General features: G+C 53.5%; 4 protein-coding genes across 4 annotated transcripts in view; all 4 read right to left on the bottom strand.

Moving 5' to 3' along the window:
* Positions 1-9: 9 nt before the first annotated feature.
* On the bottom strand, positions 10-12,511 carry LOC105556805. The gene is made up of 3 exons (XM_012003915.1): positions 12,302-12,511; positions 7,068-11,769; positions 10-254 (listed from the first exon to the last, which is right to left on the bottom strand). The coding sequence occupies exons 1-2, from the start codon at positions 12,509-12,511 to the stop codon at positions 8,365-8,367; spliced, it is 3,615 nt and encodes a 1,204-aa protein (XP_011859305.1). The 3' UTR covers positions 10-254; positions 7,068-8,364.
* Positions 886-1,891, bottom strand: LOC105556807. The gene is made up of 2 exons (XM_012003918.1): positions 1,455-1,891; positions 886-1,378 (listed from the first exon to the last, which is right to left on the bottom strand). The coding sequence occupies exons 1-2, from the start codon at positions 1,889-1,891 to the stop codon at positions 886-888; spliced, it is 930 nt and encodes a 309-aa protein (XP_011859308.1).
* LOC105556806 lies at positions 1,988-6,193 on the bottom strand. Its single transcript, XM_012003916.1, has 3 exons — positions 4,870-6,193; positions 3,356-4,773; positions 1,988-3,298 (listed from the first exon to the last, which is right to left on the bottom strand). The coding sequence occupies exons 1-3, from the start codon at positions 6,191-6,193 to the stop codon at positions 1,988-1,990; spliced, it is 4,053 nt and encodes a 1,350-aa protein (XP_011859306.1).
* LOC105556804 overlaps positions 11,693-12,641 on the bottom strand; it is a 9,038-nt gene continuing 8,089 nt past the window's right edge. The window contains exon 2 of the mRNA XM_012003914.1: positions 11,693-11,729. The gene's annotated coding sequence lies outside the window, so the exon portion shown is untranslated. The remainder of the gene's footprint in view (positions 11,730-12,641) is intronic.

The following is a 12,641-nucleotide window of genomic DNA, read 5'->3' as shown; positions in this document are numbered from 1 at the left end:
TCGGCTGGCATCAGTCGCGCTCGACGCCGCTCGACCCACCCGCTCCCCGCTACCAGTCCGCGCCTGCTCCACCCGGCCGCGCCATGCGACACGAGCCGCGTTTGCCGGCTATCAATTGTCATTTGACTCGCTCGAGCTAACAAATGTGTGTTGTGTTTTTGTCGCTGCTTCATTAAATAAATGTAAGTAGATGGATGTTATTATTGTTCAATTGATAGGTGAATTATGTTTATGTTGCATTTATGAGTAAGTATTTATGTTGGCGATTCTCCTTTGGGAGAGCTCGCTGGACCTCTGCGGGTGGAAGCAGGGCTGAGAGGACTTTGCGGTGAGAGGCTCGGGGAACGGATGCACGCGTGAGAGGGTGAAATATCACGTGATTGTAACTCAGGCCGTTTGAGTAAAATACCGTGTCAGTTTAATAAGTAAAAGGCTTACAGTTCGAGCAGTCAATTACAGTACGGGGATGCGAAGTCTCTTAATCACTTGCACGGGGCGATAGTATTTATCGAGAGCCGGCCTCGTGAATGCGGATGCCCGTGAGCCGTGGCCACGCTACGCCGGCGTGCGATGCGTGGAGAGCTTGAGCTGCCGTTGATGCTGTATCGAATGTCCTGGATGAGTCGCACTGCTAAGCGTTCACTGAATGTTCACACTGAGTCAGTTCTCGGATGAGAAAGTCCACAAGAGCACTAGAAAGATCTTCTGCACTTCACGACGCGTGTACGATGTACGGTTGCCATGAGCCAAAAGCGCCGGTAACGGACGTGACGGAGCGCTCTCGCCTCGAGACGCGATCGGGTATGCGCGCGCAGCGCTCCTGCGACGCTGCACGATCCGACCCGGCAGATGCTGCCATCACGCCGGTGACGAACAGACCGAGATTCAAAAATGAATCTCGAACATTCCGCCCGCCATCAGCAACGTAGTTGATGATTCCTGATCGTATGAGGAGATTGGCAGGACGGAGAGCTTGACCACTGGTCGGACGAGCGTGGTAGTGGTTGTCTTCAGAGTCACCACCCGCACGAGGCCATCCTTTCCAGGGTGCAATGCCGTGACCCGGGCCAACGGCCATTTGCATGGCGGTAGCCGCTCGTCGGTGATGAGCACCAATGATCCGACCTTGATCTCGTTGTTCCTGTGATGCCACTTAGAGATAGCTTGGTGTCGTTGTAGATAATGCGCTGCCCAGTGTGTCCAGAAATGTTGAGCCTTCTGCTGGATGAGCTGCCATCGAGAGAGTCTTGAGATTGCCAGGTCGGTGAGTGAGGGCTCTGGTACGGCGGTGAGCGGACTTCCTACTAGGAAGTGACCTGGCGTGAGTGCTGAGATGTCGTCTGCGTCGTCACTCAATGGTTCGAGAGTTGAGGATCGCCTCAATTTGAGTGAGCAATGTGGAAAGCTCCTCAAAGGTGAGCAAGCTTTCTCCAATGGTGCGCCGAAGATGATACTTGATGGATTTTACGACAGCCTCCCATTTTCCTCCCATGTGAGGTGTCGCTGGGGGATTGAATTCCCATCTGGTGTTATCTTGCGAGAGCAGGTGAGAAACTCGCTGATGTTCTTGCGTGCTCTGGATAAACAGCCTTTTGAGAGCTGCATCCGCGCTGATGAAATTGGTGCCGCAGTCAGAGTGTAGGGTGTGAGCAATGCCGCGTCTGGATGAAAAGCGTCGATAGGCGGCAATGAATCCCTCCGTTGAGTAATCACTGACCGCCTCGAGGTGTACTGCTGAGGTTGAGAAGCAGACAAAGACGCAAATCCAGCCTTTAGTTGTTTTGGCACCTCTTCCCTTCCATGTTTTGACGGTGAGCGGCCCTGCGTAGTCCACACCTGTGTGAGTGAACGGTCGTGCCTGCGTAACCCGAGAGAGAGGTAGTTGGCCCATCAATTGATGAGCACGGATCCCCCTCTGCCGAGCACACGTGACACACCACAGAATGTGAGACTTGACAGGAGCCCTCCCGCCGAGAATCCAGTATTGTTATCGGATGTGCGACAGCGTAAGCTGCGTGCCTCCATGTAGCGTCCGTTGATGAGCGTGAGCGATGATCAGTGACGACAGCGGAGAGTGACGAGGCAATATGACAGGATGTATCGCGTCGAGTGAGAGAGCTGCGTGAGCGAGTCGTCCGCCGACGCGAATGACTCCTTGAGCGTCGATGTACGCAGTCAATCTGTTGAATGCGTGCGCCTTCGCCAATGGGGAGTCTGCCTGTAATGCCTTGAGCTCGTGCGAGAAATACGCTGCTTGAGTTGCCTGAATCCAGAAGAGCCGCGCCTTCTCCAAGGTCTCTGGAGAGATGTGTCTGGCAGGCAATGAGTCGTGGACTTTCCTCAACCGTGAGATGAATCTGAAACAGAGAGCTGTAATCCTCAATAGTTTAGTGAGGCTTGAGTACCTGTAGATGAGTTCCCATTGATATTCAGTCCTTGGCGTAGCCGTCAATAGCGACACGCCTGGGCGAGCTTCTGTTGCACTCAATTCTTCAGAGAGTGCTGGTTGTGACGGCCATAAGTCTGAGTTGAGTATCCATGGTGGTCCCGTCCACCAGAGTGCGTGGTTTTGAAGTTGAGTGGCCGTGAGGCCTCGTGATGCGCAATCCGCCGGGTTGGAAGTTCCAGGTATGTATCTCCAGTGAGCAGCTGGAGTGAGTTCTTGAATTTGAGCCACCCTGTTCCTGACAAAATCCTTCCAGCGTGATGCATGAGATCTGATCCACGAAAGTGTCACTAGAGAGTCCGTCCACATATGGGTTGCCGTTACGTCCATGTTCAAAGTGGCTTCGACGTATTGCATGAGTCGAGAGAGCAGTAGAGCAGCTGTGAGTTCAAGTCGCGGGATTGAGAGCCGCTTGAGGGGTGCTACCTTAGTCTTGGAGCACACAAGTGAGAACGTGGCGCCGTTTGAGTCGTGAACGGATATGTATATGACTGCAGCCATTGCCAATTGAGAAGCATCAGAGAATCCATGAAGTTCCACTTGCGAGTCGCTCCATGTTTTGAGCCACCGAGGTATTGAGAGTCTGGCCAGACTTGTGAGTTCTTCTCTGATGGAGAGCCACCGGGCTGAGAGCTGGGATGGCAGTGGATCATCCCATTGGAGCTTGTGCAGCCACAGCTCCTGCAAGAGAATTTTGGCCTTGATCACGACAGGTGATGCAAAGCCAAGTGGATCGAATATCTGAGCCACTTCAGATAAGACGAGGCGTTTTGTGAGTCTGCCTTCCGAGCGTGAGCTTCGTGTTGAAAATGCAAAGGTATCTTCTTGAGGGAGCCATTTGAGTCCGAGTATCTTGGTAGCGCAATCGTCGAATGTGATTGGTAAGCCTTAGTCCTCGCTGTCGGAGACAGTCCTGAGTATGTCGAGATGAGTAGCATGCCATTTTGCCAGTGGGAAGCCGCCCGCCATGCAGAGGCCCTTTAGTTGATGTGCGACCTCCTGCAATTGTTGTATTGTATCTGCACCACCAAATATGTCATCGACATACCTGCCATGAGTGATGGATGGCACAGCCAGTGGATAGTTATGTCCTTCGTCCTCTGCTAGTTGTAATAGCGTCCGTACGGCCAAGAACGGCGCGGCCTTTGTCCCGTAGGTGACGGTTGTCAGATGATATGGCACTTCATTGAGTTGATCATCCATCCAGAGTATCCGCTGTAACTCCCAGTCATCCTTGTGAATGTTGATCTGCCTGTACATCTTGGTGATGTCCGTAGCGAAACTGTGACGATGTCTTCGTATCCAGAGGAGAACATCGGAGATGTTCAGATGCAATTTCGCTCCCGTATACATGAGGTCGTTGACCGAGTAGCCCGACGAGGATGCGCTGGAGCCATTAAACACGACCCGCAGCTTCGTTGTAGTACTGTCAGGCTTGAGAACACCGTGATGTGGCAGGTAGAAGTGTGAGCGACGACTGGAGATGGATGATGCCTTCGTCATGTGGTTGAGCGTCTCGTAATCCATCATGAATTGTTGATAGAGCCGTTGATAGTTCACATCCCTTGAGAATCGTCTGCGTAGCCCCTTGAGGCACTGATGGGCGACGTGGTAAGAATCACCCAGAAGATCTGCTGGTGATTTGAGTGGAATCCTGACGACGTACCTTCCTGATGAGTCACGAGAGTGTGTAGCCTTGAAGTGCTCTTCGCACCTCTGCTCGTCAGGGGTGAGTCGATTGACATCGTGAGTAGGCACCTCCTCTTGAACCCAAAATTTTGTCAATAATTCGTTGAGGGCATCCTCGTTGACTTGAGTAGAAGCCTGGTGCGTTGATGTGCGTGTTGCTTCTCTGTTGACTGGTCCAAGAACGAGCCATCCGAAGATGGAGAGCTGCGCTATCGGCATAAGTGGAGAATGCCGAATGATGTTGGGCTTGATGATTTGCCCGTAAGCGTCTGCGCCGATGAGGATGTCAACTGGCCGCGGGATGAGAAAATCAGGATCGGCTAATGCCAAGTTCCTGAGATGCGGCCATTCTTCTGGTTCCGCCTCGAATGATGGCAAGATTGATGTAACTGTCCGGAGAACATGAGCTCGAACTGTGGCAGTTGCGCTGGAATGCTTCGAGCGTAGTGTGAGTGACACGACTCCTCGAGTCCGAGTACACTCCTTGCCTGCAATTCCCTGGATGACAATACCTGAGTAGTGACGAGGGATGTTGAGCTGCCGGATGAGATTCTCCGTGACGAAGGTGAGCTCGGATCCTGTGTCAATGAGCAGACGCGCTGAGTGATGCGTTGTAGATGAGTTGACCAATGCCAAGGCTGTGGCAAGTAGCGTTGAGTTGGATGAGCGGACGTTTGAGCTGGTCTTGACGACTGCACCGGCTTTTCAATGTTCGGGCGTGGCCGATGACCCACCGGTCTTCTGGGCTGGTGCTGCTAGTGGGTTTGTGCCGTGCAGCATTGTATGGTGCCGCCCTGAGCAGGTCTTGCAACCTCGTTGCGACTTGCATGCGCGCATACTGTACCTCCCCAGGCAATTGAAGCACAAGCGCTTGTCAATTGCCACCTTGTGCCGGGCTGATGGCGACAGCTCCCGAAATTTAGTGCACATCACAATAAAGTGCTGTGCATTGCAACAGTCGCACGGGTACGATGAGTCGCTCTGCTGGGTTGTCTGGTGAGCCGTCTTTGGTGGTGAGGGTGCTAAGCTAGGTCCCGGATGAGCCGTCGTCGTTTCTATCCGCTCGAGAGCCCGTCTCTTGGTCGTTAAAAACTCCTCTAGCTTCTCGAACGTGGGATAGTCTTGCGTGGCGCCAACTGCGTTCTCCCACTGCTCTCGTGTCACGCGATCCAGGAGTCGCGTGACGTGATACACCACCGCGCAATCTCCGAGCTTGTCCATCACCTCGAGGGCCTCCAGTCCCTTGAGCGCCTCTCTGACTCCCGAGACCAGTCGATCCAAGGACGCCGCCTTCCTTGGCACCGGGGTTGAGCTGGCGAATAATTTGTCCAGGCAGGCATGGATGAGCAGGCGTTTGTTCTCGTACCGATCCTTGAGCAGCTCCCAGGACGGCGTGAGCGAGCCTCCTGCCATGATGAATCCTGCGATCAGCTGAGCTGGCGCGCCTTCCACCGACGAACGGAGGTAGTGGAGTCTCTCGACGTTCGTGAGCTGCTCGTTCTGCATGATCAGGCTGGTGAAGAGATCTCTGAAGGCAGGCCATGCGGCATACTCCCCCGTGAATTTGGGGAGTGAGATGTCCGGCAAACGTGAGAGTGTCTGTCTGGCCTCGCCGGCCGACGAGCTGGTCGTCGGTTGAGCGGGCTGAGCGGGTGCCAAAGCATGGCGAAGTACGCCGATGACTCGTCGCGCCTGTAGATAGCATCGCGACTCGGCCTGGTGAGCATTCTCGGCAAAATACTCATGCTGAGTGAGTGCCGCAGGCCATGACATCTCGAAGTAGGCGTGCTCCTTGATAAATGCCTTGTGCGTCTCCTCGACCAGCTGCTGGATCTGGGAGACCTCCTCGAGTGATGTCTCGGCTGGGACATCAGGCAGGGATTCGGTGAGCTCCCTGAGCGTGGCGATCCAGCCCATCTGGGTCTGCACCTTTAATGCGAGGTCCGTCGGAAGCCGGGCAGGAGACACCGTTCTTCCCGACGTGCGGTCTCCCGGCGGCACCTCCAACGCCGGGGTTTTCGGGCGGTCCGCCTTGCCAGTCTTTGTCTCATCCGCCATAGCGAGAGAGCGTGAGAGGGTGAGAAGTCTCGCCGCCGAGGAGAGAGAGAGAATTAGCGATGAGAGTCACGCGAGAGAATCGTGAAATCACGTGAACAATGCGTAGAACCGTGTATGTGCGCGCCACTGATCACGCGAAAGGGCCGTGAGATCACGTGATCACTGCGTGGTTGAGCCAATCCGTCCGAGAGCCTCGCCGCAATCCGGCTCGAAGGACCAAAAAATGTTGGCGATTCTCCTTTGGGAGAGCTCGCTGGACCTCTGCGGGTGGAAGCAGGGCTGAGAGGACTTTGCGGTGAGAGGCTCGGGGAACGGATGCACGCGTGAGAGGGTGAAATATCACGTGATTGTAACTCAGGCCGTTTGAGTAAAATACCGTGTCAGTTTAATAAGTAAAAGGCTTACAGTTCGAGCAGTCAATTACAGTACGGGGATGCGAAGTCTCTTAATCACTTGCACGGGGCGATAGTATTTATCGAGAGCCGGCCTCGTGAATGCGGATGCCCGTGAGCCGTGGCCACGCTACGCCGGCGTGCGATGCGTGGAGAGCTTGAGCTGCCGTTGATGCTGTATCGAATGTCCTGGATGAGTCGCACTGCTAAGCGTTCACTGAATGTTCACACTGAGTCAGTTCTCGGATGAGAAAGTCCACAAGAGCACTAGAAAGATCTTCTGCACTTCACGACGCGTGTACGATGTACGGTTGCCATGAGCCAAAAGCGCCGGTAACGGACGTGACGGAGCGCTCTCGCCTCGAGACGCGATCGGGCATGCGCGCGCAGCGCTCCTGCGACGCTGCACGATCCGACCCGGCTGATGCTGCCATCACGCCGGTGACGAACAGACCGAGATTCAAAAATGAATCTCGAACAATTTACCTATTTGTATTGCATTGCAGATACTATACTAGTCTCAAAATTCTAAAACATGTCACTTTTAAAACCAAGTCAAAATGAGGAGAATAGTGGTGAGGACAATGAGAAAAATGTATGGCATTATTTTAAAAGAATGAACAAAGACAACTGCGCGAAATGCTCATTGTGCTCTAATATGCTAAAAATCACTAAAGGTTCTTACAAAGGTTTAAAAATACATTTGAGAACAAAGCACTGCATTGATCTAAGTTCTGAAAATAGCCAATTAAAACGTCCTAATTCTGATTTATTTCCTAAAGCATCCACGTCAAAAACTGATTCAATTGATATTATTTGTGTTCAGTGCTCGAGGGAGGAGGTTTAGACACGACACGTTTGGTCTCACTAACACGATGTGATTTTTTAATGCAGAATATTTTTAACACATCTATATACACTATTTACAGCTTTTCCCTTTCTCTCACAACGGATATTCGCGATGCGGCTTAAGCGAGTATCTTAACGTACGGCGAAGTACAAAGCGCGATGACTTCCGAAACTTGCGATAACGGAAAGCGATCTGAGCCAGGCACGCGCTCGCGCTGGTTTTATACCGCCTTTCTGGAGACGGTTCTCGAAGCTCCTGTGTTGTACCCGAGTCACATCGCTGTGACTCCCCTTGTTTTTGTTTCTATTAGTGGCATGGAAGAGTGCGACTGCGAAGCGATCCCGGCGATCCGCCGTTGTCTCGGAGGTGACGACCCAAAACAGTGCCGGACCGTTATCTCGCTCAGTCAATTCCCATGCCAATAATAAACATCGCATGAATATCGATGCCGTTATGATTTTGCAGCGAAATCACAAATGAGGTGATATGATTATTCAAGACTTTGAACATGCCGCCCGCCTCGCTAGTGGCTACTAGCGAAATTGGTGGCGTTCGGCGCTGCGGTTTACGCTCTCGCCTCATTGCTCATTGGTGGTGTAATCAATGTAGTGATCGGTACGTCATGCAACGATACAAAGTGCAGTAGGACGCGGCAGTGGTGGCAGTGTGCACGAGATGCAGTGTGTGGTCGTGAGTTAAGTACGAGATGACACCCGAGTGACAGATACAGAGAAGTTGGGGGAATCACACAGCCTGAATCGAGCCTGGAATCAATCTCCTCTGTGCGAGGTGAGAGCGTAAAGTGAGGTTAGCTTTGTTTGCTTGAGATTACAGAACTGAATGAGACGAAGGTGAGAGAGCTTATGTATGATACGCTTGGTAGAGTTTGTTGCAGCACGATCCGTCGAGTGAAGGGGTTGCCTCGGAAGTCATCCCTCTTGCGCTGTGACGCTTGACGGCAGCAGGACGATTTTGGTTACCGGTCGCTTGAGGGAAGTGGTGGTTGTTCGTGCGGTTACCACACGGACTTCCCCGTCGCCTCCAGGATGGATCTCCGTGATGCGTGCCAACGGCCATTTCCCTGGGGGTGAGTTTTCTCCTTTGATAATGCATAAGTCCCCTATACCTGGTGCAATGTCCGATCTCCACCATTTGGCTCGCGTTGCTATTGTGTGTAGATACTCGTGAGACCACCTGTGCCAAAAGTGGTCCCGCATTTGCTGGAGCAATTGCCATCTGGATAGCCGGCTCGGGGCGTGTTCCACCAAGGATGGCTCCGGCACAGCATTGAGTGGGGCGCCAATCAAGAAGTATCCCGGGGTGAGTGCGTTCACGTCCTCGGGATCGTCCGATAGCGCCTGTAGTGGTCGTGAATTCAGGCACGCCTCTATTTGTGCCAGCACTGTACTCATTTCCTCGAAGGTGAGTGTAGAGTCGCCTATCACCCTTCGTAGGTGATGCTTCACTGACTTGACGGCCGCTTCCCACAGACCGCCAAAATGAGGAGCTGCCGGCGGGTTGAAGCACCACTGGACTCCATGGTTGGCCAGGGTATTGGCGATGTAATCGTTGCTCTTCGCTGCATCTCGGAAGAGGGCCTTGAGCTGAGTGTCGGCCCCGACGAACGTGGTTCCTTGGTCACTGTAGACAACCCGGCAGAGGCCACGGCGAGATACAAAGCGCCGGAAGGCGGCGAGGAAGGCGTCGGCACTGTAGTCTGAGACCACCTCAAGATGCACAGCTTTGGTACTGAAACACACAAAAATGGCAAGGAAAGCCTTGCACGATCGATGACCACGTCCCTTGCTTGTCCGGAGCTGCACGGGTCCAGCGTAATCCCCGCCCGTGTGCGTGAATGGCCGCGATGCGGTGACTCTTGGACCAGAAAGGTCGCCCATCAATGTTTTCGGTGTTGCCGCCCGCCATCGCACGCATCTCACACATCGGTGGATGTGTCGCCTGACGGCTGCTCGACCGCCTGGGATCCAATATCGCCGTCGGATTGTTCCCAGCGTGAGCTGGATCCCGCCGTGCATCGTCTCCCTGTGACACGCATCAATGAGCATGGTAGTGAAGCGTGCGGCTGCTGGCAAGATGACTGGGTGTCGCTCGTCCGGGCTCAGCAGCGAATGTTTGAGTCGCCCTCCCACGCGCAGGAGCCCCTTGTCGTCGATGAAGGGAGCCAGCTTGGTGAGAGGGCTGCATCTGAGTAGTGGCTTCTCCCTCTCCATAGCCTTCCGTTCCCTCTTGAAGTGGGCTTCCTGAGTCGTCCGTATCCAGGTGAGGCGTGCCTCCTCCAGTTCTTCCAGTGTCAAGACACCGCTGGCGGAAACGAACGTTGTCTGTCTAATTTTACAGAGCCATCGTCGGCACCAGGCTGTCACTCTGAGCAGCCTATGAAGTGACGAGATTCGCTGAAGCATGATGTGGTCATCCTCGGCTTCCTCGGTGGCGAGATGCACTAGGGTGCGTCGATCCGGGAGGTCCTCCTCGCAGGCGGTGAATTCTGTCCGGGTTGGCCAGGAAGTACGATCGGTCAGCCAGGCCGGGCCCCTCCACCATAGTGTGTGCGCGAGCAGCGCCGTGGGAGCCTGTCCTCGCGATGCGCAATCGGCGGGGTTGTCCTTGCTGGGAACGTGGCGCCAGATAGCCTCGGGGAGCGTCCGTTGGATGGTGGCGACCCTGTTTGCGACGAAGGTCTTCCATTTCGATGAGTGTCCGTGGATCCAGGCGAGGGCCACTGTCGAATCTGACCACAAGTGGGTGCTGGAGATGGCTAGGCCCGCCGTTTTATGGGTGTGCGCCGCCAGCTTGACCAGGAGAGCTGCAGCGCAAAGTTCAAGCCGTGGGAGTGATACCTGGCTGATGGGCGCGACCTTTGTTCGGGCCGTCAGGAGGAATTGTCCGCCGCCCGCCCTGCCAGGCTGCACCACGGCATAAACTGCGGCTGCGTATGCCCGCTCTGATGCGTCGGCGAAGCCATGCAGCTCGACTTCGTCGGTGTGGCTGGTGTTCAGCCAACGGGGCACGCGGATGTCACCCAGGGTCTGGAGTTCTCCTTGGAAAGTGAGCCACTCTCGTTCGTCCTTGCATGCTAGCTGGTCGTCCCAGTCGAGCCGCTGCAACCACAGCTGCTGGATCAGAATTTTTGCCTTGATGACCACCGGGGCCAGCCACCCGAGAGGGTCGAACAGTCGAGCTGTCTGTGACAAGACCGTTCTCTTAGTGATTTGTTGTGTCGTTGCAGGCGACATCCTGAAGGAGAAGGCGTCTTCTCGGGGATGCCACTGCAGTCCGAGGGTGGAGTGCTCCAGGTCCTGCCCCCAAGCTGGAGGGCACTGTCGGTGCTTGTGACTCACTGGGATGCCGTCCAATAGCGCTTCGGAGTTGGCAGCCCACTTGCTCAGTGGAAAGCCACCCGCTGCGCACAGAAAGATCAATTCTTCCTGGATCTCGCGAGCCTCCTCGATGCTGTCGGCTCCCGTCAAGATGTCGTCCACGTAGCAGCTGGATCGGAGCACGGCTGCTCCTAGCGGGTACCGTCTCTCCTCATCGGCAGCAAGCTGCTGCAGCGTCCGGATGGCAAGGTACGGCGCACATGCCAACCCGTACGTGATTGTATTGAGTTGGTACTCTTGTAGTGCCTGGTTGTGGGTTTTCCTCCACAGGATTCGCTGGAGGTTGCGGTCGTCAGGATGCACCATAATTTGCCGGTACATTTTGGCTATGTCCGTGACCAGCACGACCTGATGTCGTCTCCACCTCGTCAGTACGTCCGGTAGAGCAGGCAACAAATTTGGGCCAGGAAGCAGGAACTCGTTCAGGGATTCTCCTGAAGGCAGTTTTGATGACCCGTTGAAGACCACCCGGATCTTTTTCGTTGAGTCGGTTTGTTTGAATACCCCGTGGTGAGGTAAGTAGCATGCCTTAACATCGCTGAGTGGCGCTGCCGGAGTCATGTGGCCAAGTGCTTCGTACTCCTCCATGAACTCTGCGTACCTCTCGTACAGTGCTGCGTTCTTTAGAAATCGCCTTTCCATACCAAGCTGCGTACGCAGCGCTGTGCGTCGAGTGTGGCTTAGGTCTGGAAGTGTTGTAGACACTGGAAGCCGCACGACGTACCTCCCGTCCTCAGTCCTGGAATGTGTCTGCACGAAGAGTGTCTCGGCTCGCTGCTCATCCTCGGTGAGTGGGATCGCTGTCCTAGGGGATTCCTCCTGCTCCCAAAACAAGCCGATCAGTGACGCGAGGTGCTTGTCGACGCAGCACTGATGGGCCAGTGAAGAATGCTTACCTTCGTATTCAAGAGTGAGGGAACCGCAAATTAATCTTGCCTTGCAACGTTCTCAATATATATATATGCGTGTATTATAAAATAAACGGTACAGCGGTAGCGCTCGTAGTACATCTTACATACAGCGTGTAGAGCGTGGTTGAAAAAAAAGGCTAGTCATGTAGGACAATAGTACCAACTTAAGAAAAACAAAAAGAACTAAGGGCAGAGTAACAAGATTACCAATATGAATATGGATCTATTCTCAACACTCTCCCTTAATCGAGTTACTCGTTATAAACAAGAAAAAAAGGAATTAGTGCAAACCCATCCCACTTATGCAAATCATATGCTTTGGTTTGCAAAGACCCTTGGTTAAGACATCAGCCCACATATCGTCAGTTGACTTATGTTCTAAGTCTATAATCTTTCGTTCATGCACTTCTCGAACAAAATGATGTTTAACACCTATGTGCTTTGTTCTACCTTGAAAAACCGGATTCATCACGAGTTTCATAGCACTTTGGTTATCACTATATATTTTGACAGTCATTTGTTCACCAAATAGTTCAAAGAAAATGTTTCTTCTGTACCACTTCCTTCGCCGCCTCCGCCAAAGCCATATATTCGGCCTCGGTCGTCGATAAGGCCACGGTCGGTTGCTTCTTGGACTCCCAGTTGATTGCTGCACCTCCAAGCATGAAGACATAACCTGTATAGGATCTTCGGTCACCTTCGTCTCCGGCCCAATCCGCATCAACATAGGTAGAGACTGTTTCTGACTTTCTATATGTGAGGCCCATCTTACTCGTGCCTTTCAAATATCGTAACACCCTCTTTGCAGCTTGCCAGTGTTCGTCTGTGTAATGTGTATTGAATTGGCTGAGCACGCTAGCAGCGTGTGCAATATCTGGCCTTGTGCATGTTGCCAGA

The sequence above is a fragment of the Vollenhovia emeryi genome, unplaced genomic scaffold (assembly GCF_000949405.1).
Source record: "Vollenhovia emeryi isolate VEMERY1.0 unplaced genomic scaffold, V.emery_V1.0 DF939766.1, whole genome shotgun sequence".
Lineage (NCBI taxonomy): Eukaryota > Metazoa > Arthropoda > Insecta > Hymenoptera > Formicidae > Vollenhovia > Vollenhovia emeryi.
This window is presented reverse-complemented; position numbering and strand designations above follow the sequence as displayed.